Genomic DNA, 18,259 nt, shown 5'->3' on the forward strand with positions numbered 1-18,259 from the left:
GTTAGTGGAAGACTGTTAGCTCAGGTAGTCACTTTTGACTGCACCACTGAGAAAAGATGCATTCTTGCAGGCTAGAAAACCTGTCAGGGGAGCAGCGTGTGGCAACCACTATGAGCCAGTTGGCTTCAGCTTCGGCTGAGGAGATGCACGTCTCACCAAGTCTACAGAAGAGTCCTGCCCTAAGTGAGGCGGTGGGCATGCTGCGCTCTGTACCTCGGCTTGGCCCTAGTCATAAACTACGTGTACTGGGTATGGAACCTAATGCTTTCTTTTTTACAGAGAATAGCTATGCACTATGCTATTGGTGCTATTCTGGAGACTGTGGCCAAAATTTTTAAGGCCAGTATATTTTGTCTGTGCTTTCTTTCCTGCATAACATTGTCTGAAGTTTGTGCCTGCTCTCAAAATAGCTGAAAGTGTTGCAGTAGGTGCATGGTCGCATTCTAGCACCTGTTTAGGACAAGGTTTAATTTGTTGCATTAATATCTTTTTGCTAAGGTGTTCAATGGGAGACTACCAGAAATTGCACTATATGACTTAATGTTATGGCACCATATGACATCCCTGTGAATTCCCATAATACTCTGGGATTTTACATGCAATTTTACATGCAAAAATATCAAACAGTCTGGTTATTATGAGGAATGTTGTAGTGGGTGGCTAGATTAATTTGACCACCTGGTGCTCTTCAGTATGCACCTAAGTCTAGCTGCACAAGCGTTTTTACATTTTGCTTCAATCAAAATGCAGCTGCTGTGGTCAGGATTCAAGCTTAACTGTACGATGCCATAGCAACTGAGGCACCACTGTGCATAAAACAAAAATGTGCCATTAGAAAACTGATCTAACTCTAAGGCCACTGTAACTAAAGGAGCAGGTACTGAAAAATTCTAAGCACATTAAGAGGATGGATTATCTGGGCACTGAGTGCGATTTTCTACTCAAATATATGTGTGAAGTGCATAAATGCTCTCAGTAGGTGAGCCCTTGACTGACTTATAAATTTGTTGCACATTAAAAAAAAAATTTAGTTAGCATATGGAAGGATTAATGTATGCTAAAATTTATTATTTTCTCAATGTGGTTCAGTTCTTTCAGCTGCAGCATCTCTTCTAGCATGACATTTACAGCACTATAACTCTTCACCAAAAGCAGGTATCAAAATTCAGTAAACTGTATCTAAAGCAGACAAATTTGGCATGTTAGTCAAAATTATGTGGAATTATTGTTCTCTTTTGCTATATTTTTTAAATACCTCTTCACGATTTATGAATGTGTGTTATTAATTAGCGTTTTGTTTGAGAATTGGTGGTTCAATTTGAAAAATGTTTGAAGGCTCTGTATCATAAAAAAAGGTCAGGGGCCTAAGTAAGAGCTCTGCTTTTAAAGGGACACTAAAGGCAAATAACAATTTATGTCAGAGTGAAAGCTCAGTGTATCACAGCGTCTAAAACGGCAGTATTATAAACAGCAGTGCCCTACTTACCGAGAAATTAAGCTAAATGTATCACACGATGAGCGCCACGAGTGGGACATTTTGGAAGTGATCCCGATGACGTGGGAGAGCCTGAATACAATTAATCACTAGTAATCAAACTAGCTGCAATAAAAAAAACCTTCTGTGCATGAAGAGACGTAATAAAATGCTGCTTGTTCGTTTCTGTTTGATTCATGGAAAAAAGAACCTCTTTGGCATTGCCATAGGGAACGGCGCGCGTGGTTCAAAAGTTCCGTTTTCGCTGAACTGCGCTTCGCCCGGCGCCCTGCTTCGCTCACACGGTTGCGTCTCAGTGGTAGCTTTGGTATCGCGTACTGCCGCGTGTGTTTTGCACGCTCGTGAAAGTCGCTCTGACAAAAAGTTCGACAAAATACCGCATGCATGTGATGTTGCCGGATGCCCGAATGGTGCACGATGCCGCGTAGTAAAGGCAGGCAACGTTGGGCACGGCAACAGTGACGTGCGAAATACCGCTTTCAGGCGGGTGATTTGAAGTGCGCTAACGCGATGCAGACCACTAAAACGTGATTCTATTTCAAAATAAGCACTTCCTTGGCATAAAAGTAGCACTACGAGGTTTCTGTACCGCTATTTCAACAATCAGCGTCGACTTAATATATCCTTTAGTGTCCCTTTAACACTTAGTGGAATTGAGCTTTTTCTTTTAAATGCAGTGACTTTCTATTAGCCAGTTCAGTAGCTGCCACTGAGAGCATTTTCGAACTTTACCTGCAGTTAAATAGGGAGCGCTTCAGGTAAATCTTTAGTTGTCAATCGCACTCTACAGTCAATCAGGAAAGAAAGCAGTAGTGCTAGTGATATTTTGCTGCCAGAAGCATTTGTCGCAAGATCACGTTTAATTTAGTTTCTGGTATTCGAAGCCCAGTAAAGATTCTTGGTTGGTATAGGCATCAGGCAATGCAGTTTTTGAGATGTGACAGTAGCACCAGAACACACAGCCTAGCAAGTAGAAGCAGCAAATTCGGGCCCGGAAGTGCATTTGGGGGGGGGGGGGGTCACGCATATTTACAACATCCCACAGGGGATTATCGTCACACTCAGGGACCCTTAGTTGAAAAGGTGCACAAAAGTGAGACACTTGAGCATATTGATGTGTTCTGCAAACATCTCATTTTCTTGGTATCCCTGGCGGCTGATGCCAGCAATACTGAGACGGCAAATGAGAGCTCCGTCGCACCCCCTAGTCAGTGACTGGTACAAGGACTCTGCCGGTACCTATCATATAATGTAAGGGTCCATTAGCACTACTAATTGGGCTAGTTGGATTTTGTTCACGGTAGAGGGTATAAAACAGCAGAAACGCAGTGACAAAAGAAGATGAACTTGTCCTTCTCAGTAATTGTATCTTCAGGGCACTTCATGGCGGCCTTTCCTAATTTTCATGAGCTGTTTGGTCTACTGTTTGAAATGCACTATCCTGGGCCTTCTTGTGGTCGCTTGTTTAAAAAATAGATATATAAATTTCTTATGTGTAAGTATAAAACCTTCAATGGTTCATGCTTGCTTTTTCAAAGTAGATCTGTGTCATCTTTTATGCAGCTTCTACTGTAGTGTCATGTACAGCACTACTGTTTCATACAAATATAGTTTTTTGCTTAGCATCTAGTGAAGTGCTTCTTTGTACATTAATCTTTGTACATTAATCAGCATTTTCAGAGCTATGGCATATAGCATTTTGACACTGATGTAGCATTTGTGCACACTATTTCTAGAATGCTATTTATAACATGCTATCCATGGGCAGTAGTTTGTAAGAGTCCACTAAGTGGATTATGTATCTCAGCGTGCGCTAATTGGATAGGCTTGAAAGCCATCAGTGATGACTGGCTCTGTCTGACAGCTGTAAGAGTCCACTAAGTGGATTATGTATCTCAGCGTGCGCTAATTGGATAGGCTTGAAAGCCATCAGTGATGACTGGCTCTGTCTGCCAGCTCTTGAAATCATCAGTGCATGCTGAAATAGACATTCCATCTAGTGGACTCTTACTGAACACTGTCCCAATATTATTATTCATAATATGTCTTGAGCAAATAAATATATAAAATTTTTACATTTAAGTCATGTATTCGAAGCCGTAGTTTGTTCCAAGCTTACTACATAGCTGTGGCTTGTACTCTTTACCGAAATGGTTGTGGAAGTTCTTGTCACTTTTATGTGTGCATTGTAAGAGCTGATTTTGGCACATACACATGCACCCAAAATAGCTGCTGTCTCTTAATGATGATTCTTTTCCTTCCATTATTTTCCTAGTTCATATCACACGGCTGGTCTGTACAGAACCTATTGCAAGTGAAGATGATCACCATAGGAAGCTGATGTGAGTTTGCTGAAAGTAATTTTACCTGATCATCTTGTGGGGTAATTTGTCATAGTTTATGCAGGTTGGTCAAACCAATATAAATGAACAAAACAAACATGAATAAAGTGCAAAGGAAGCAATTCGTTAAATGAAACCTTCCCCCTTTTTCTTAAGGATGAGTGCCGTGCATGAAGGAGCGCTGGTAAAAAGTGAAGCACCATCTGTGCCTGTGCAGAAATTTTTTTCATCGCTTTTTATAGTGAGAAATCAATGTAAACTTCATCTTGTGCAGTTTTCAAGTGCATTTACAGTATGAGCAGCAGAAATGCTATGTAAGGAACCATTTCAGTAGTTGTTGCTACAATAAGGCATTAGCACTGTATGTAATGTCCCTTGAAAGTGTCATCAAAGGCATTTGATTAAGATTACCATGTTAATTTACTGGGTGTGGTTGTAACCATGCAGGAGTGTGTTTGCACATGCTTGCATGGTGATAAAACAGGCAAATTGAGTATAAAATGTTTTGCTGTAAGAGAACTGTACTTAGTGACAACGCAAGAATTCAGTACAAGCTCCACCCACAAAAGCACACTGCAACTCCCACCTCAATTGTGGCACTCTAAAACATAGCCACTGAAATACTTTGATATCAATGATATTTATATCTCTGCCATGATGTAACAAAAATTGCCTTTCAGGATTATTGGTTGACACGTCCTTTATTCTTTCATTTACAAAGGGCATGCTTTAAACCAGGGGTCTCAAACACGCAGTCCGCGGGCATATTGCTAGCGGACCAGCCCGCACATGACTGTCTTTGTCGCATATTTTTTTTTTCTTTTCTTAAAGGGCCCCTAAACCACTCAGGGGTCGAAATTTAGTTGTGGTGTGACAGTTGTGCACAAGTCTACAATGAACATGTAGCTGTGAGAATTTTTCGAAACGGTGCTAAAATAGCAGAGTTACACGTGCTTGATGATCGAAATGCTGCGATCACTCGTTTCACTCTTTCCTTTGCTACCCTCCGCTCATCTGCTGGTCTCCTCTCCCAAAGCCGCTATGTCCTCCTCGCCGAGTGCCCCTCCCATTCTCAAGTGACATACCGTCATCGCTGACGCGCGCTTCGAAACAGCAGGCACTCCCGGTTGCCGTGACTCCATGAACTCCATGCTTCTCGGCTAATGCTGTTGTTGCCGTGCCGACTTGTGCTTCTACGAATCGTGCCGGTATGTGCCCTCTGTTGCGTGCACGCCTTCAAAGGATTTGCCAAACCTGAAGGACCCGAACGGTGACACGTGTCGTGTCTTTTCGTTTTTCCAGTCAGCGCTTTTGCAGCCAAGCACCGCACACTGATACGTGAAAGCCATCGCAGAACACTGTCAGAATCAGTCCACACAGCTTCTCAGACCACTAGGTGTGACTGTGCTGGTACGCTAGCGATTTGGCAGTTGACTTACAGGCCACAGTTGCCGATTCGCAAGCGAACAGCAAGGAGCGTGGCCAGCTGCTTGCAGACTAAATGGAAGTCGTAGGTTCTTGTTCAATGAATCGCAGCATCGTCTGCATACCGCATCACAGATTCATCATCTTCACGTCACACACGTCACTAGGGAGGCCAGAAAGGCCCGAAGAGGAGAATGGATTGTTTCTTGGAATTTGTGGCGCGCCCGCAGCTTGTAGCGCTGCCATGTGTGGCATCGTTGATCGTGACGGCATTCTGCACAGTATGCGCGTGTTTACTTGAAATGATTGAAAAAATATCGGAGGTGGTTTAGGGGCCCTTTAATAAGTATCTTGATGAGCTACACAGTCATGATGGGTCTGGTTTGATTTGGAAAAACCTAATGAAAGTTCGGAGGCGTGTGCCCTAACATAGGGCGGGCCGCTCCCAGGACGGGACAGTCAGGCCAAGATCTACCGCCGCATTGTGGGCCCTCTGGATAACCCAGAGTTGTGATTTTATGTCCGGACTCCTCAGAGCGGAGCCCCACTTGCTGGCTGATGCTGTATCAGTGCCACATACCGAAGGGCACTCCCAGAGCATGTGGTTTAAGGTGGCTAAGCCGTCACATTTGGTACTTGAGTTAGTTTAAGTAAACATCAGGATAACACATATGGAGAAAGGCAGGGTTGGGATACGTTTCCGTTTGAAGCAATCTCAATGTCGGTGCCTGCGCCCTGTTTAACTTCCTACCTAGAGGAGGGACAACTCTCCTCCCCATAGCGAAATCTTGAGTAACTTCATTGTAAGTAGTTGGTTGATCCCTATTTACCAATCATCCAGGTTGACCCAGAGGTCCTCCATGGTCGCGTACAGCTAACCCTCACGCCCTGGAGTGGGCCAACTTATTGAGATTGATAATCCCTTCTCCCATGGATCCTATAATGAGCAGGGAACCATGTAAGGGCACGTTGTATGAGCACGTTATTCAGATCGGGGTGACGAGTCTCAGGCTTTTTTTTTTCTTGTGAGGCATCTCACGCAGTCGCCATGTGTTAAAACATACCATGAATCAAACACTCTATTTGTATTTCAGAATCAGTGTCCACATTTCAGTCATTCGGGAGATCAGTAGCGATATAGTATTTCTCAAAACCTTACGTTAAATCCCCTTCAGAAATGATCCGTATATGAGATATGGGAAAAGCCTTCTTTCAAATGGCAGTGTTAGCTAAGATTTAGTTCAACCCTCACCCCGTCCCAACCTTTTTCACTGTCCCGGCCCTTGTGGGAGACTAAATTTCGTGATTGCGGCCCACTAGCTGAGGCGAGTTTGAGACCCCTGCTTTTAACTGATATCTGATCACTGTGTTGTGGGCATATTGCTCCTATTGCTTATTACCTTGCATTAATTGTCATATTAAAAATGAATGTATTCTTATTCACTATGCTTACATTGGAATTTTTGAAACATTATGTAAATGATCAGCCACATTTGCCAAGCCAAGACTTCCTTGATATGAAGCAATCAAAATGTAGCTAGTCAACTGACTAGATTTAAAATGTTTCAAGCAGTTCCTGTATTGTGAATGATTTGACTGTACTCTGGTTGCCACAATGCTGTCAGTTCACTGGGTTCTTCTGCTTGCAGGGGAGCTGACGACCTCATCCCTGCATTGATTTATGTCTTAGTGCAGTCAAAGATACCACAGCTGTATTCAGAGTACCTTGCACTTGAGCAAATACTAGATTCTAGGTGAGTTCCAACATTGCCTTAATTCTGCTAGCTTGTAATTGGACTCAACATTAAACTTATGTGTGCAAAGCACCCTGTCTCCACAGCTGTTTCCTGTCTCCCTTTTTCCTTCTTTCTGCTTGCGCAGCGAGTCTAGACACCTTGTCCTCTCTTCAATAATGTCACTTGATGTTACATATAAGAGCCTCTTGCTGGGCAAGCTGGTACCTAGTTTACCTGTAGTGGAACCAGTGAAAAAACACAATACAAGAAAATGTACATACGACAGGCACACGAAACTTTCAAGCTGCATGTCCAGTGTGTGTGCCATGTAGTATGTGAGCTTCTTCTGTTGTCTTTTTGCTGTTTCTATCTAAGTTTTATGGTGTTGTTTAGCTATTAGATGCCTCGCACTTAAATTTCATGAATACTTTTAAAGGGGTCCTGAAACACTTTTAGAGTTCATTAGCGAATGACCTCAGTATCAATGTTTATTGCCTCGTGAATAAATTGCCGCAGAAGTTTTCTGAACCCTTCATGAACGAGTGGAGTTACAGGGATTTGTCACACGTTTTAAGCATTTTCTCTCTTTTCTCATCCCAATGAGTGCACTGGAAGCTACACAGGCGGTGATGACACAGGGGCAAGAAGCTTCATCAGCGCGTCATGAAATGCAGTTTTTCACTCCCAGTGTGATTGTGGTGCATGCTAGCGTTGCTACGTGCACTTCTAGCACACTAGTCGCCTCGTGCGCCTACCGAAGGCGGCTCTGCGAATGGCACTCCAGTGACGTAATCGGGGGGATTCGACTTTTGTCATCTGCTAGGCTCTGGCTACAACAGCAGCATTTTTGTTATAGCTCGCTCTCATCGCACAGCACTCCTCGATTACTAGCTGTATTTTCTTCTAGTGATAGTTCTATAGATTGCTGCCAGCATTACAGGAGGTTAAGAAATGTTTACATTGAACGTATCTTCTATATACCCACAGCCATTGCGGTCAGGATCATGCCCCCGAGTTAGTAGCATAACTCGCTGGGCTGGGCGGCGTTGAAATATCTTACGTGAAACCACCATCTCGCCAAATGATTTAACGAGAGTCTAGGCTGCCTTGGAAGTGAAGCGTGATCAATTTTAGGGCTTATTCGCAAAAGTTAGCGTTCTGTAAACTGTGGGGGTGCTATCACCCCCTGTAAAGCTGTTTGCACCTCATTGCGCAGGCGCGTCTCACAGATAGGCCGCAGTTAGGCAAAACAGCCGGCGGGGTAGATGTGGCGCTGTGTTCGCGCGGGTTAGGGTTAGCGCGGTGGTGCCGGCAGCACCGCCGCGGATAGGTTAGGCCGCCGCATAGAAAACAGCAACGAGTCTCTTTGGGGTTTGGCGGCGTGAGTGGATGGACATCTCCCACGGTGGGTCCGTGGGGGACAATACCGCGGCTCATTTCCCGCGGGCCCCTCATAGCGAGTCGAACGTCGACGAAGTCGCATTCGCGGTGCATTGTATGTCTTATGTTGTCCTGTGTTTGTTATGTTTTCCGGGTATTGTATAAGCATTGTATAAGGTTATTTAGCAAGTTACTCGTTTATCAGATTCGGCAGGCAAGCTCGTCGTATGTAAAAAGCAAGTTAATGAACACGTGTTGCATGACCCCATGGACTGTCTCCATGTGTTCCGAGAGTGGCGATATCTCTCGGACCCCACAAAACAGACTTGAGTTGAACGAAAATTCACACTTCACTCCCAACTGTAGTCATGTGAACCTGTGTCCACAATAAGTTTAACGACAAAATAAAATTGACAAGTTTACCGGCCAGAGAGTTATTGCGGACAATTAACTAGCGTGGATTGGGCTAGTTGGGTAGACATTAAAGCTTGTTACATGTGCTAGCGGCGCCAAATGAAACGCCAGCAGTGGTGCGCGTGGCACAGTTCACACTCTTACGATTAGAGATAGATACACTCATGCGGTTTGCCGCTCGTGAGCCACATTCATGCTTTCGATCGCGCAGTGCTGCTTAATCAGGTGTGCGCACCTGTTATGATGATGATGACAGGACGGCGCACACTATACCCTGCAGTTCCTAATGCTTGGGCAACATGCTCCATTGTTCGTGTTTCATTTGACACCAATAGTACAGCTTGGTAAACAGTAGGAAAAATCAGCGAAAGGGGCCAGCAAGAGAAGAAAGACCACTCTTTCCCACCATTCTTTTGGCCCCTTTGGCAGATTATTGCTATTCTTTACCATGCTGTAACTATACTGAATAATGCCAGGCTAAAGCTTTGTTCAATGAAAAAGTTTTGTATTTATCTACATTAGTATGATTACACTATTCTGTTCAGCGTACTTAATTAAGAGAACCATGAACGAGTCGGAAAACGTCGATTTGTCAATGTAGGGATTAAAGTATGCTGCATAAGAGAACGCGAGAAGACCTGTCAATATTTCATAACACCATCGTGCATCCCCTTTTTCCTCATGCTCCCAACCTTGTAATTGTCTTCAACACGCTTACACAGCAGCTGCTGAAAACTTGTATCTAGTCAAAGGTTGTTGCCTGTACGATCACTTCATTTATTTGAATGACATCACACACATCGTTCGTCATATGCTCAAAACTCCGAACAACAGAACTTAACCGACAGAGCAGGCTTTGCAACTGAACACACGCAGCGTGCTGTATACAAATATTGCACTACAACGCACACACGGAAGCCGAAGCCCAAACGTACAGTCAGTGACCAAAAACGGGCTGGCAAGTCATTATGAGTGCGCCAAGGCCATAGAACAGTCATGGTAAGAAGTCCTCGCCATACATGCAGGCGTAAAAATATATGGCTAGCAGACAACACCAGAAGCAATCAACACTGAGCGTGCTCCTGAAGGCTACTCCACTCGATTTCACGGAGCACTTTGCTTGAACATTCAGTGCAAATTGTTTTATGAACTTGCCCACTAATGTTGCAGTAACTCGAGCAGGACAGAGCGGCACCCGAGTCCTCACGATGACGACACACGCGGGAGGGTGCCACTAAAAGATCTCGAGGCGAATACAGCACAGTACCAGCACGTGGCAGCATCCCATGTCAAGAAGTACATCCGATCGAAACACTGCTCTTGATTTATGTCATCTGTCAGCCAATAGCAACAATCTGCTAAATGGTGAAATGGAGCCAACACCTGCAACTTTGAAGAGAGTGAGAGCAAGCCTCTGTATGAAGAGAGGTGTGGCACTTGAGAAAGCGGCAACTTTGCGCTTCGCTTGTAAACTCAACGTGCAGTGCACTTGTGAAAAATTGGGCTGAGCTGTTCATAGCAGTGCTTGCTATTTGTAGACTTTGTTTTTTCACAACCCCTTTAAAGTGTTTGCCTACTTTGCCTAGTGCTGAGTGTCTTCTCTGTGTCCTTGTGCAGTTGATAAAGCACTGGTGTTGACTGACAGAGTAGTGCCAATGAGTGCGCCTTTCTTCTGCCTAATAAAACAATAAATAATGGCATAAAACATGTAGGCATGTAAGCTCATAGGCGCCTCTACGACATACAGGTATCTTAATTAAGTTTTAATGTCACTCGGCTTGTTTAGATTTAGATTTCTCATCTGTAGGCTATATCATTCCTAGGCAACTGGGTTTGTACCGATTCTTGAGCAATCAATCCTCTAGCCTGGGCATGTGCCAGTGTGACTTAATGAGTGTAAAATGCTTAAATGTGTATTGATGTGTGATTACTTCCCTGAGTCAACACCCCTTATCACAGTTCTTCCCTCAACAAGCGTCATATTTCACCTCTATCCTCATGACATCACTGCATCAATATCTAACACTGTGCATTGATTGGGTCTATTGTTTGCATTGCAGCATAGCTTGTCAACAGCGTATTGCATAAGCATTGCATGAGAGTGGACACTGCAGAGGATGAAAATAAGTTGTGTAGGATTTAACCCTTTGTAGTTTTGCCTGTATTTTTGACACGATGATATGAAAACCAGCTGTGGTATATTGATAGAAACTACAAAGAAATAGTATAAAACAAATTTCATCAACATCAAGCCAGTAGTTTACTGAAAAAAAGTTGGACATGTATGTCTCTCTCTGACTCATGAGTGTTTTCAAAAAGTTCTCTGTCAGTCAACGTCAGTGCTTTATCAACAATGCCGAGACTCATGAAGGCACCATCTTGCGGTTTTATCAACGGGTATTTGGGATGAAATGGCCGAAGCAAGTGCCGCAGACTATCACTTCTCAAGTTGTGCTAAGGAAAGTTGTGCGGACCTCATTTCCAGCAGTAGAACACCAACTGCACCTGCGCCTTTTGTGAGCCTTCATAGCGCTGTGGTCTATTCTTGTAAAGCTTACTTCACCGCATGCACCAGCCATTTTTTTTGTCCATTTGCCTGTCCTTGCTTTGGCTGTCAAAACTGTCGAGTGTGGCTGTTGTCCCTGAATATGTGCCTACTTTTCAAGAGGTATATGATGTCAAGAAAAATATTTCTATGCAACAATATCTGCAATTACGCTGAGGGATGAGCGTGACAATTTCGTAGGGAATTGTGTTTCGATGCATTTATCGATCAAGTTGTTGCGCAAATTTACAAAAACATGTGATGACTCGAAGTTAAATTGCCTCTCTGAAAAACCAGAAAAACAGGAATTTATCCAGCATTTTGATTGGTAGGTTCTTTCTATCTGAAGAGGAAAATTCAGAATCTGTCGTAAAAAATTGATCAAAATTCAACGCCATTGTAACACTACTTCTGCCCTTCAAAAGCGTGGTAAGAGAATTTTCCTCGAGATTACGAAGACTTGGGTAAGATATGAGTGACTTAGCTTTGCGCTAATTGCAACAGGTGATGTGGGAGAAAAATTTTTCTGCAGACGGAAAAGTGGGACATATGTGTCTTGCTATCGCACAAAGGGTTAATTAACTGCAATACTAAAGCTTCGATTTTCATAGATTGCTATGTGTGCACTGGATCTTCACACTTTTCTATCTGGAAGGCTATTTCCCCTAACCTGGGTCTACTTGGAATTGTTGTAAGGAATTTCTTCTACCAATGTATGCTGATTGACTACAGCAGTAAATGTGGGTGGAATCTTTTAGCCAAAACTGCAGACACACCAACTACCATCATTTGCTTTGTTGTAGAAAGCCTAAAGTTATGCAAATCACAAGGATTTTTTAAATTATGTCTGGGTTTTTACATGCCAAAAGCCATGATTTGATTATGAGGCAAAATCACAGTGTTGCTTGAAGAACACAAAGTACTGTATTGCCAGGTAGTGGGATGTAACGGTTTTTACAAGTGACCTTAAATGCTCAAAGGGCACATTCAATTGCACACTGTGTAACAAGCAAGTAAATTACATTTCTGAGTATGCTGTTGCCACTCTGTCCACCAATACTCTTCATAGTTGTGAAAGCAGGGGCCAAATTTTTTTAGAAAATCACTTCATATTTTTTTATATTTCTTCAAAACCATACGAGTGGCTAGTACTAGGGGTGTGCGAATATTCGAAAGTTTTGAATATTCGTTGAATATTACATTCAAAATATTCGTATTCGATTCGAAAATTGTGTATTCAAAAAGTTTCGAATATTCGATAACTTCGAATATTCGAAAAATTCGAATATGCGATTCGATTATCATGCATAAAATAACTCGTCTTCCACATTTCTGCTGCGTTCATATCGCTAAAAACGTTCCCGAGAGGAGCCATAAACATCGTAAGGATATCTGCCTGCGACGAGTGCCCCAATACGTATGATTTATTGCTGGTGCATCTCCGACGTGCAGCGCTGTTGGCGATCATGTAACCGTACATTTTCAATATTATGCGGCCGTAACGTGCCGCATTACCACTCGTTCACTATGCGGGACCACTTCTGAAGAAAGACAGTGACCCACAGGACTTGTGGCGGACAGTAGGCACCTTCAGATACCCCACTCTGGCAAAGCTTTGCCCCATGTAACTCCCTATACCAGCCACTTCTGTTCCAAGCGAGCGTGCCTTTTCAGTGGCAAGGGGGGGGGTGTCTCTGTTACAAGGGAGCGCCTGCTGCCTGATCATGTGGAGCAACTCATATTTCTTCATGATAACATGTAGTCATTACTTTCATTGTGCCGTGATATTTGCTTGTGTTGTGATGTGCATTGTGCTAGCCTGGACATTGTGTTCTGGAGATAGCAGTGTATGTTGTGTTGCCAGTCAGGCTGTTAATGTTTTTTTTTTCTTCAAATAGCTACATGTTAAATAAAATATCGTTACTGTGGAGGCATTTTTCCTTTGATATTCGATATTCGAAGGTGGATATTCGTATTCGATTCGTATTCGAAAAATTTCATATTCGCACACCCCTAGCTAGTACTTGTGATAATTGTGAACAGTGGCATCCAAGTCATTGACAAAAAACGGAGGTAGTAAAAAGTTAAGTGGTTCATAAATCATTAGAAAATATTGACCACGGTGTTTAGTGCAAATTCACATCATCTTCCACTTTGCCCTTTGACATTGGCTTGGACCATGCCAGGCACGTAGCCAGAGGGGTGGCCCTAGTGTCCCCCACCTTCCCCTGCTTCCACTCGAAATTCTAATGGAGAGGGTGTTTGGAGAGGACATAAAATGGAGAGGAAACACCCTCTCCATTTTATGTCCACTGCAGGACTAAAGCCTCTCCCAATGATCTCCAATTTGCCCTGTCCTGAGTGAGCCAATTTTTTTATGCCTGAAAAGTTCCAAATTTCATCACTATTTAGTAGAGCTGTGCAAATAGCAAAATTTTAGGTGCGAAGCGAATTCGAATATTGAAGTGTGAGTGCGAATCGAATCGAATATTTTTCGAATATTTCTCGAATATTTCTAGTATATTTTTCGAATACTTCGAAGCGAAATTGCAGAAAAAAAAGTTGGAGAGGATTCTTAAGCATATTCTTATGAGATAGCAACATGAAAGTGTTTCTTTTCGCTAGGTTGAAGCGCAATGTAGAGGCCGAATTGTACTTACGTACATGATTTGGTGCAACCAAAGTGTTGCCGACAACACTTTACACATGATAGGCAAAGATGCCATTTCCTCAGCCTCTCCTCCTCTTTCAACTTCTGTGGAAGCCCAACTGATGTGGCGGACAAGGGTGTGCTCCCTTCAAGTCCGGAGTTCCAAGTCTACCTCGTAGACATCGATATATAATAAAACCTGAAATTTTGGATGCTAAAAAGCGTCGGCGTCCGATTTTTCGGACTTCCTACCCAAATTTCAGGTCCAAAACAGCATTAATTGAGGCCCCACCTCTGCCATATCTTTCATCTCCATGTTGGAACCAGCGTTTTCTTGAGTTAATACACTTGCAACTGTAGCGGAGCTTGAAAGGCAGCTTTGCCGCAATGCGGGGATGTGATGAGGTGAAGCATATTGAAAATCTAGGGACCACTTCTAATCGGACGTTGACTGTGTCTTTGCTATGTTCGACCGTAACGGAGCTTGAAAGGCAGCTTTGCCACAATATGAGAGTGTAAGGAAGTGAAGCATATTGAAAATCTGAAGGGGGCACTTTCAGTCTGACGTTGACTTTTGTTTTTGGGAAGTTCGAATAGTTCGAATAGTAAAATTCCAGTGCGAATCGAATCGAATAGCAAACACTATTCGAAAAATATTCGAAATTTCGAATATTCGCACACCCCTACTATTTAGCATTCTGCTGTCCTCGGCTGTATCCATTCTTTTGTTCTGACTGGCCATTGGTTATCTTTAAAATCAATTTCCATCACACTGTTGTCTCAGCCATGAAATCAACTTACCATGCTTTGTGACATGCGTACCCGAGCATGCCTTTTTAATAAAATTTATTACACTAATTCAGAACCAAAGGAATGTCGCACGTTGACCATTGGTTCAAGGTCGGAGTGCAGATTTGCAGCTCTAGTGTTTTCCCCAATTCCTTCATCCCATGCACCAATATTGAATGGAACCACCTTCCTGCCTCCATTACTGCTATCGCTGACGTTGCCAACTTCATATTGTCATCCCGCTCCTGCCTGTAATGCCCTGTCAGCCCTGAAAAAGTTAATAAATATAGGCCTTGCTGCTGACTGGATTGTATAAAAATTGCAAGCTGTCTCATGCTCACCCAACAGCAATGTAATTGGATTTCAAAGCTGCTTTAGCTTTATGCAATGCTCCTGAAAGTGGATGCAGCTTTTCTTATCACACTGTGACTTTACAGAAAAGTGAAGTTCAGACATCATAGTATGTAAATTTTTGCTGCCATTTATTTTAATCTGCAAATGCTTGATACACTTACAGTATCTGTAGTTGCATTTGAATAACTGCAGTATTAGTTCTTGCACTAAAAAGGCATATGTATTGAAAAATAAAGAGCATCAAATTAATGCATGCAGCCCATTATGGTGAACACAATTTAATAGTCAAACACGATTTCTCTTTTAGGTACATGCTTGGAGAAGAAGGGTACTGCTTAGCATCAGTCCTGATGGCCTTCAAATACCTGGAATCACTACCATGAACCTGACGACCAAGCTTTTAATTTTTTTAAACTTGTTCGATGCTAGTCTATACAGCAAATGACTGAACCTGCATTTTTTATTTAAAAGCTGCAAACTCAATAGTTATTCTTACAGTTTGTGAACTTCAGTTTTAGTCCCATGCTAATTTTGAATTGAAAAAATGCTTATTGAGCTATGTATGCCCAAGAAAGCACATTACAAGTTTTTTTTTTTCGTGCTGACATTTGGCATAATTGTTTATTAAAGGACAGTGGTTTGAATTAGTTGGTTTTCGATATTGTTAAGGGAGTGCAGTGTGAAGCAGTACAATGGTGCACAGAAAAAAATGAGGCGAAGCAGTCACTGCTAACTAAAGCTTTGTTTAATACAGACAACACATTTCTTCTGTTTTCTGTACAAATGTCAAATCCAAACAATGAAGCTTTAGTTGGCATTAAGTGCAGTGTTCATCCTTGTCTTTTCTGTGTCCCTTTTTCCTGCTGCTAAGATCATATCTAAAGAGAAATGAGGAGGGGTTAACCTGGAGAACACATTCCTAACTTGCTACTCCTCACAGGAGTAAGGGGACTGCACACAGAAGCTTCACGTGCAGGTGTGCGCTGCACACTACATGCAGGAGCCCTTGCATAGCAGATGCTCTAGGGTCGGGCATCTAAATCTGTCCCTGCATCATAAAAATGGCAAGTGTCTAATGGGCTTGACACACTACTGGCAATAGCACAGAATGTTGCAAAGCCTTATGTTCAAAACTGTTGTTCATAAACATGCCTAAGCAGCACTGCCAGTTTTAAAACAGCCATTCAGATTAATGTTCACCAATATATTATTGGTGTATAAGCGTTGCTCAAGTGTCGATATTTTCGCAGCCACACAAGATGCTCACAAAATCTGTTACATTTGAACAGCTGATTCTGTACAGTTAATAAAGACGTATGTAATGAATTGCTACGTGCGCAGTTTTCTTTCTTTTTTCTTTTTAGCAACAGGTGTCAAAGCACATGCAAACAAGTCTCGCCAACCGGTGCAACTCGAGCAGATGGTAAGGCATGAGAGTCAAAGCAATTACGCTAACCGTGTTGGCGGCTATCAACATCATAGTTTAGCTTACTGGGTGTTCGGACTTGTAAAACAGTCACAGACATTCTGGTGACGCACGGGGATTTGGCGGGGGGATCGTTATTTCTGGAATGATATTGCAGTGCTGTATAGTGTCGAGTTTGTCCTCAATCTGAAAAAGTTCGTTGGTCAGTTTCCTGAGGGAGGTGGACACCTCTTGTAGAAGTTGATGCGAGCGAACAAGATTCTGAGAAATTGCACCAAGTTCGCGAGCAGCGTTCTGGTATGGATGCCGCATCAGTTCGCATACGCTCCTGCGCAAGCTCGCGTTGCGCTCGCGGAGCTTTCGATGCAGAAGTGTCCTGTGCTGGCTCGGCTCCGCAGATCGACGCTCGCTCGATGTAACGCTGTCGCTGGCACTCGACATGCTGAGATCGCTGGCGATTGTGCTGGTCGAAATGCTGAGGTCCTCGTCGTCCGATTCTGAAGCTTCCCCGCACACTACAGTAGCCTGCTGGCCGCTGCTGACAGTGGGCGGCTCTGCTGCCGCGCTCAACTCTGCGTCTGTCGCTTCCGCCATACTTGCTGCTGATGGGCCAACTCGGGCAAGCTCGTTGCCACAACGTAGGGGAGCGGGTGAATACTTAAAAAAACAAAAAAAAACAAGCTAAATGCTGGAACTTAACAGCCAGTACGCTGCGGTTACTAGTACGCAAACTACTTCCCACGCCGCGTCCCGAGTTTCAGCCTGCACTCAAGTATTTCTAGTTCACTAGCTCGAGCTGTTCATGAATTTGTTGACTCGCCAACCCAATGGCCAACCATTATTAGCGCTGGCTGGCCTTGGCTTGCCTCGCTTTGGCTGCTTTGGCTTTGCTTCTGAAACGTCGCTATGGTAGCCACCCTAACGTCGCTTCCTCTTCCAGCAAGCGCCACGTGTTTTTTCGTATTTACGCAGAGTTCATTCTGTTGTCTCACCTTCTGTAATCTCTGTATAATTTTTTTCAATAATCTGAGTAGCCTTAAAAAAATACACACGCGCGAATATTTATTTTCACATTTGAAACGACAACCTGTTGTGGCGCCAAAAACGAAACAGCTTTCAGATTCCGGCGTCTGCACCTAATTGCAACGAAGTTTTGAACTGCGTCACGCGAGGAATGGCGGTTTGAGTGCACACATTATACGGAAAAGATGTCACGCGAAGCTGTTACTTCTAAAGTCCTCAGATTTTAAGAGAAAAAAGCCTAGGCCCTTTAGTTGAGAGAGCTACGGGGGCCGAGTTTTACCGCAGCCGCCTCCCCGTTGGTCGAGTCCAAAAGAAAACGAGCTCCGCAATGGATGCGAAAGTGAAAATGACGCGATGACATGTTTCTGACAAAGGCCTGCCATTTGTAAAGATGGGAAGCAAACAGTTCTTTGAATGCAACATATCAGCTAGGGGTCCCTGGTCGCCATTATCGTCAAAAAATTTGCAGTGGCTTAGCTCGGCTATGCCAGGATATACGTAGCGTTAGCAAAGGTTCGGCTGAATATTCTTAGCTTTCCAGATTGCCTAGGATTATTATCGAATAGGCAGCGCACAAAAGGGCAACGAACACGTACACAAAAAAAGACGCAAACACAAGCGCTTGTGTTTGCGTCTTTCTTGTGTACGTGTTCGTTGCCCCTTTGTGCGCTGCCTGTTCG

The 18,259-nt window shown here is 43.4% G+C and overlaps 2 protein-coding genes across 2 annotated transcripts; one reads left to right on the forward strand and one right to left on the reverse strand.

The window, feature by feature from the left end:
* Nucleotides 1-87: 87 nt before the first annotated feature.
* Nucleotides 88-15,544, forward strand: LOC119377245 (VPS9 domain-containing protein 1; the record flags this gene model as incomplete). Its single annotated transcript, XM_037646808.2, is given in 4 exon segments — nucleotides 88-249; nucleotides 3,771-3,837; nucleotides 6,912-7,016; nucleotides 15,438-15,544. Coding segments are annotated over 4 exon segments (410 nt in total), but the record flags the coding sequence as incomplete, so codon positions are not given.
* A 927-nt stretch (nucleotides 15,545-16,471) lies between these two features.
* Nucleotides 16,472-17,407, reverse strand: LOC119377247 (biogenesis of lysosome-related organelles complex 1 subunit 3). Its single transcript, XM_037646809.2, has one exon. The coding sequence runs from the start codon at nucleotides 17,148-17,150 to the stop codon at nucleotides 16,647-16,649; it is 504 nt and encodes a 167-aa protein (XP_037502737.1). The 5' UTR covers nucleotides 17,151-17,407; the 3' UTR covers nucleotides 16,472-16,646.
* Between the last annotated feature and the right edge of the window lie 852 nt (nucleotides 17,408-18,259).

This window comes from Rhipicephalus sanguineus, unplaced genomic scaffold (genome assembly GCF_013339695.2).
Source record: "Rhipicephalus sanguineus isolate Rsan-2018 unplaced genomic scaffold, BIME_Rsan_1.4 Seq422, whole genome shotgun sequence".
NCBI classification, from domain to species: domain Eukaryota; kingdom Metazoa; phylum Arthropoda; class Arachnida; order Ixodida; family Ixodidae; genus Rhipicephalus; species Rhipicephalus sanguineus.